This window comes from Squalius cephalus (genome assembly GCF_949319135.1).
Source record: "Squalius cephalus genome assembly, chromosome: 22".
Taxonomy (NCBI): Eukaryota; Metazoa; Chordata; class Actinopteri; order Cypriniformes; family Leuciscidae; genus Squalius; species Squalius cephalus.
This window is the reverse complement of record NC_137143.1, coordinates 27,947,950-27,955,537: the sequence shown is the minus strand read 5'-3', so window position 1 is coordinate 27,955,537 and position 7,588 is coordinate 27,947,950. Positions and strand designations below refer to the sequence as shown.

General features: G+C 38.5%; 1 protein-coding gene across 1 annotated transcript; it reads right to left on the bottom strand.

The window, feature by feature from the left end:
* Positions 1-266: 266 nt before the first annotated feature.
* Positions 267-7,330, bottom strand: ldlrad2 (low density lipoprotein receptor class A domain containing 2). Its single transcript, XM_079858319.1, has 5 exons — positions 6,980-7,330; positions 4,419-4,919; positions 3,647-3,793; positions 3,424-3,564; positions 267-559 (listed from the first exon to the last, which is right to left on the bottom strand). Exons 1-5 carry the CDS (start codon positions 7,065-7,067, stop codon positions 291-293), a joined length of 1,146 nt encoding a protein of 381 aa, XP_079714445.1. The 5' UTR covers positions 7,068-7,330; the 3' UTR covers positions 267-290.
* Between the last annotated feature and the right edge of the window lie 258 nt (positions 7,331-7,588).

Sequence of the window (7,588 nt, the reverse complement as noted above, 5' to 3'; positions counted from 1 at the left end):
CTGGAAAGTTCTAATAATATATATTTTTTCCAGTCATTTGAAGCTGGATTGTCCTAGTGTTAGCTGTATCCCACTGAAGTAATATTAGAGTGGAATTCTTTTCTTTTTCACTTTGCGAAACCGACCACTAACTAGAAATTTAATTTCATGTTGTTTTTCACAGATCCAGTGTGAAGTATGTTCTATAATTTTTTGAAAACAAAAAATCCAGCACCCGGCAATTCTTCATAAAAAATGGAGCTAGGCTACATCAGTCTTTTATGGAGCTAGGCTACATCAGATGAGTGTATTTACACAGCCACCGTGGTGGTAGAAGACACGGGTGTTGCGGCTCCTTCCGGTGTAACCTTAGCCAATCGGTGGTCCTTGTTTTGCGAGCAGCTCCGCCCACAGAGCTGGCAGGACGCGCAGCAGGGGTTGCAGCAGGGCAAGAATCGAAACACACTCACTCGCCACAGGAACCAGCCGGGGGCCCAACAGCACCAGCACATGAGAACCCCTCCTGCCGTCACACCCAGAACCACATACAGCGCCAGCAGAGACATGGAAGCCTGGGAATCTGGAGAAGAAAGGATTTCATTATTGGACTAGCAACTACAATTCCTTGTGAGATTAAAACGAATTCAGTACAAACACTCGCAGTCACTACATATTCTTGAACCTGCCATCTATGGTATCAGTTATTAAACAGACAATAACTTTTAAAATAAAGCAATAAACCATGATATGGTGTGTATTATACCAGAGGGGTACCAGGATGTCATGTTTGGGGGGGCAACATAAACAATTGACAAATCGGCGCAAAATTAAGCTATACTACACACAATCTGTTTTAGTGCAGATCTTTTTCTAAGCCAGGAACCCAGAGATAGGCACAGGACCCCTATTAGACTATAGAGCTGGTAAGTCCCGCCCCTTCCGCTTACCCCACTGGACCTCTAGGTTGAAAAATCATCAATGCAAGTGAATGTGAGAAAAAAATTATTTTCTGGTGTAGTTTGAATTTTGACATGAATGTGAACATATGTTGTCTGTGAATTTTTAATATAACTTTTCGTGTGAATAATGCTACAATTTAGCGGGTAGAAGTTTGATACGGTTAGACTTTGTGTGAGAGCACTTTGTGGACTACAACTCTTCGCTGCTTTCGACGCGTTTGATACGGGAATCTGAAGAAAGAACAGCCCATTTGGTTTGAATGGTGACATTTGGGTACAAAAGAAAACACACAGGCATCTCGATCTGTCTCCATAGATTATCCATAGCATTAGCACCGTGATTTGGAGGGAAATGTGTTATGGGGTGACGTCACATAGGTGACATGTAGTCTTTCTCGTTATGTCTTTTCCACAACTGCTAGCCAAAGAATCATACAATATACGGTCAAACTCGTAACATGAAAAATTATATAAACAATTCACAGACAACATATGTTCACATTCATGGCACAATTCAAACAGGACCAGAAAATAATTATTTTCTCACATTCACTTGCATTGACGATTTTTCAACCTTGAGGTCCACTTGGGGTTTTATGGATGGGAGGGACTTACCAGCTCTATAGGGCTATCACATAAAAGTTAGTTAAACCAGGTCAACATTGCCTGATAATGAGTGACAGGTGTTTGCTTGTGAGAAGACGTGCTTCACGAGTAGGCTACCGAGAAGGACGAGAGAGTTTTTTAAACGAATCTGAAGTCACGTTTGTATAGACAAGAGGTAAATTCTTCTTCTAAGCTATCCCAGACGTAGGTGCTACTTTTAGGGCTAAAATGCTTCGTGAATTACTCTTAGTAAAACACATTAGGAGTCTAAAGTGATGAGTGACACGGACATTATTTTTAGTTTCTCTTAAATTCGCCAGTTAGGAGCTACTTTTAGCCTCTTATAAGATTCTTTGTGAATACGGCCCCAGGTAAAAAAGTTTGATGTGCTCATTTGAACAGTATGAGAATAGTATTTGAATGTTATTCTCTTGTTGTAAGTGGCTTTGGATAAAAGTGTCTGCTAAATGAATAAATGTAAATGTAAACAGTAGGCCTAGATAAAAGGAAACATAACATATTAGGCTACAGGGGGTCAGGAGACCTAATGAGTTGAAATAAAAGCAAGGCAACATTTCTAATTTTCATGTACGTTTTCATGTCAGTTTTTCATCTCTTTATATTTTATTTCAGTTTTAATTCAATTAATGAAAACTAGTTTTAATTATTTTATTGGCTTATTGTTTAATTTGGTGACTATGTTCATTACATAAGATTTTATAGTCCTTATAATGCTGCTTTCTTTTGGTTAACTAAAGCTTTCTTGGTGAAATCTGTCCCTCAAGTAGTGTGTCATCGTTTGAACACCTGTGGATCGGATGTGGAGGTAAATTATATCTATTTGTTCAAAAGCACAAATGTGAATAGTGGCTACTTAGCAGACTAGTACTCTTGAAAAGTTACAACGAGCAGTTGATTTACAGCTCACTGTTTGCAATGAACATTTATGTGCTCCTCAATTAGCTTTGTGTCCTTAGCCTTTCAGAGTTCACTATAGCAATAAAACTAAATTTATGGACACTCAAAAAGAGCCACAGTTCTGAGGAGTAGTCATTATATTTGAGTTCTTGTGCACCATCTTCTTCATCTATCTTACTAAACTCATTTTTAAGGTCTAAAAATGCACTAAAAACAGGATGGTGGATATTAAACCTACAACCATGTAAAGCTGATTTATTGAACATTGCTGCAGCTTAAACAGACAGTTTGGTTTTGTTAGTTTGGCCTTCTACAATTAACCATACAGCATTCTGGGAAGCCAGTAAAACAAGTTTGTAGATTTTAATTTTAAGCAATTCTACAAGACGACAGCTGACTTATCTTAAAGGAATAGATCATTCAGAAATGAAAATGCTGTCATTTATGCACATTTATGCATAATGCCATTGCAAAATTCTATACATTTCTTTCTTTCTAACACAATAGAAGATGTTTGCCAGTGTTTTGCTAGAGTGCACTTCTACATGTAGGGAAAAAAAGACATTTAATGTGTTATTTGCTGAAAATCCTCCTTTCACCAAATAATTTTCAGTTCAAATATAGACATGTCTCAGCAGATTTGATGTTTCAATATTTTTATGTTAAATCTGGAGTGATGCATCTTTATGCACCACATTTGAATCAAATGCAAGTGAGATTTGAGGACCAATTTCAGCAAATTATAACTTACATTTTTTTTGATCACACAAAGCTATCATATGAATTCAGAGGACTTACGAAGAATCAATATAGTCGTATGGATTAGTTTTATGGTGCTTTTTGGCACTTTTTGAGCTTGATGGAAAAGATCCTGGGTTGGCATTATTGTGAGAGAATTTTTGTTCTGGTTCTGTTTGATTGCATGTTTTTTATTGCTTTTCAGACCTACTGGAGAGCTTACCAGTCACAGAATGCAGACCAGGAATTGCGTTTGGAGTGGCACAGTTCTTTAAAGTGGACACTGTCAGAGTAGGCAAGACGTTCAGCATCTTTGCTGGTTGGGTAACATGGTGCTGCGGGGGCTTGGGTGTAGATAGAGGACCTGAAACACAAAAACAAGAACAAAACCTATCAAGAATAAATCTCAGATGAAACAGCCTTCTTAAAATAAACTCTTTACTGACCATTGCAATCAGGATAATCGATTAAGTCACTGCCATCGCCACAGTTGTCAATGCCTTTATCATCTGCACAAACCAGACTCATGGGAATACACTTCCCGTTCCGACAGTTGAAGTAAGGCTGCCCGCTGCACTCTGATTGGTTAAAACCTGGAGAGGCAAACAATATGAGCAGTTTCTATAAACTTCAAGAAAAAAGTTAAACCGACTAAGAAGTAGTGATGGGCGTTTGCGAAACTCTGCTTCGTGAAGCTTCAAAACCTTTTGTTTCGAACCAGTGATTCAGAGTGAATATATATCTAGCTAAGTCACGTGATTTCAGTAAACAAGGCTTTGTTACTGTTTCAAAACGTTTCAAATTTTCAATTGTTGTTCACTGCTACGGGCAGATCTCTGTGAAATCTATATGTGAGTCTATATGGTTTTACGTGATCTCGGATCAGTTTTATAAATGTGGAAATGACACATTTGTATAATTCTTTCTGAGCTGATTAACCAAGCTCTCCATAAAATCAAACAAAACAAGCCCTACAATGTAATAAAATACAGACAATTAATATTTAATCAATGGTACGATTTGTTAACTGCATTTAATTGATTACACATTCAATAAAATATTTGCAATTGGATTGTAAAAGGTGTTTTTATGCACTGTTCTGACCAGCAGGCGTTACCAGTGTGTGGCGTTTTAATCAATTGGTTCAAATGATTCAAAATTTTGAAAAGCTTTGTGTCTCCCATCACTACTGAGAAGTGGATGTAAACACATTCTAACCCAGCCTGAATGAAGTGAAGTCTCCGACAAAGTCCACCCTTGGCTGAGTTCCTCGCGTCACAAGACGTAGAGTTAGAAATCTGCCCGTTGACAACACTGGTCGAGGAGGGCTCTTCCCACAGAGTGGCGGGCCAATTGGGGGTGCGGACTTATCCCTCCCATCGTGGAACTGGATGTAAGAGCCAGCATGGCATGGGTCTTCTGGCCCCTCCCTGGTGGTTGGCTCCAAGCTCATGTCAGGCCGCGTCGGGCCAGATGAAGAGGACCCCCTGGGTGATTCCGGAAAGAGGGGTGGGGGGCTGTGCGGTGACACTCTTAGCAGGCTGTAGACCAGGAAGAAGCGGAAGTAGAACTGCACCTTGTCCCGGGGAGTGGCGGACTGCATGGTGAGGTGGCAGTCCGTTCCCATGGAGACAAAGTAGTACCTCCGGGACTCCTGGTGGGATTTTACGATCATACCGTCCCCCTGTATCGTCTGTCCACAGAAGTCCACCACATTCACTGTTGGGAATATTGACATTCAGGGTCATTTTCTTTGAGAAACTGAGATGTGCATTGGGCTCCAAACCAAATTTTGTTTCAGTTAATTGTTACCCAAGTCAGCTTTATTTTGAATTCAGGTTGATTGGGACACTTTTTCCAAGTCATCTCAATGGCAAAAAGTGTCCTGATTAACCTGATTTCACCCTATATGGGGTTTAATATACAATTCAAATGTTTCAGCAGCTTAACAAACAGAATCAATGATGCAAAATTCTTCAAATATGTGACAAATTAAAATTCTGCTGTAAAGCAGCTCTAAAAAAGACAAAAGTGTCATTATTCAGTTCAATAAATTTAATGTAAGTGAAAATGTAATCCTAACTATATCCCTCAACCCTAAACCTAACCCTGCCCCTAAGTTATCTCTAAAGGGGAAATGATAGGTGAATAACACATTCACACCAATTGATTGGAATGTTGTTCCAGGAACATGTTGCACTTGGTGAAATCGGGTTCTGCAGTCAGTTCAGTGTTAATGGTGCAAAATGTAATGTCCAGTCAAATCAATAATGTTCCTGAATATTAAATCAAATGCCTTTTAATCCCTAACCAAGCAGGCGACAATGGCAAGGAACCCAAACCCCATGTTGTGTAGAATGAAATAAAGAACACAGGGATGGAAGGAAAACAGAACAAATCCAGTTCTAATCTAGAAAGACCACAAGCATGAACCGGCTTTGCATCCCCCCATCTGGGGTACGGACCAAATAATAGGAAGATTTACAACCTCTCCTTGGTTTATTAGCTTTGTTACCAAGGGCAACAGGTGGATCCGTGATGTCTCACTGCCAGGAATGTCCAGAGAAACCTTCAATTGGTGGAAAAGGACCAATACCTCAAAATATTCCGTAACCATGAATCCTAAACTGAGTTTCCACAAAAATGAGCAGCAGCAGAATAGTAAGTTCCCTATAAATGTTTTAATTGGCCAGACCAAAGCGCTCTGAGCTCTAATCACACCCGAGTTCCCATTGTAATTCCCAACTCTAGAAAAACAGCAGAGAGCGTGCCAACTCTGTGGGTAATGACACAGATGCCACAGGCTTTTCACAGGACCAGATGAGGAGGTGTTATATTAATGTTTGGTGTCAGATCAAATAAATCATCCCTAGCTAGATGTATTGTCTTATAATGAAAGGCAATAAATTATTTTTATATCAAAGTATAACTATCTATATATATATGTGTGTGTGTGTGTGTTTGCAATTACAAAACATTGTGGTAGTAAATGATTGTTCTTAGATTTTTACAAATATGTGATATTGTGAAACAGACACAACTAATGTAAGTAGAAAGGTTATTTGGAAGCCAATTTTGATGTAAACAATTATGGCAATATAGTATTTTATATTAAATATATAGTAGGCTATTTTAATATTTTTCTTCCTTTTTTTTCTTCTGTAAGGATTTTGGAATGACATAGATGAGTAAACTTTAAAAAAAAAAAAAAGATAAAAAAATACAGTATCACTTCTACAGCATTTATTAATCTTAGTTAGGCTGATGTTAATTTCAACTAATTAATTTTAACTGTTGTATGTTAACATTTGTTAGTGCACTGTGAACTAACATGAACAGCTGGATTTCTATTAACTAATATTAACAAAGTAGATTAGGCTAATCAATTCTGTAACAAATGTATTGCTCATTGTTAGTTCATGTTAGTTTTTTATATTAATAAAAATAAACCAAAAATACAAATTATTATTATTTAAATATATAATTTTAAAAGTTTGAACTGCAACTACTTAATGAATGAAAATAAAACAGCGAGGTAAACGATTAAAAGTCATTTTAAATCTACTTTCATTCAACTTCATTAGATTACAGTTGTGGTAAGACAAATTAGGCTACATGGGACAAGCCAAATGTCTGTGAAAGCAATTGCAACACCAGCTAGTTCTATTGCCAACACACACACATGAATTAAGAATACGAGAAGAAACCCAAGTGCAACAAGTGTTTCAGACGAGGTAATAATGGGATAAATCTTGAGAAGTGAACACCCATCACCCTACCTGTCTCAATGGAGAGACTCTGGCGTGTCATTAAGCTGAACAGAACAAACCATCCTGACAGGAGCTGAATGCATCGAACTGCGGCCATCTCGGGTGTCCAAGCAAAGACACTGGCTCCTCCAATATTAAACGCAATTGTCCTGTCGCATTTGTATCGCGCAAAGTCTACTCTTGCGAAAACCAAACATTCCCCTAATTTATAAAGCCGACATATAGCCTGTGAAACACCCCCAGAAGTGTCTTGTAAGCGGGAATATTTGTCTACGGCGTCTCAGATGCGCCGAGCTTAATCCTTGTTCATCATCCCGGCTTTTGTGTCTTTGAAACCTCTTTGTCAAATGTATTCGTCTGAACTATTTCCATGACAACAGGTCCAATGTCACGGATCTAAAGGAGGAGCCGTGTAGGACCCCCTCAAAGTTGCCCCCCACACAAGCACCATCTAGTGCTGAAGAAGACAGGGGTGAACATCTGTCACACTGATGACATTTGGACATGCACACAGTTGCAAAGTGTTAAGGGAACTGTTGGAGTTTTATAAATACAGGTGTACTTTTATACTACTAAAGTATATAGCCTACTAGTCAAAATATGCACTCTGCATTACTA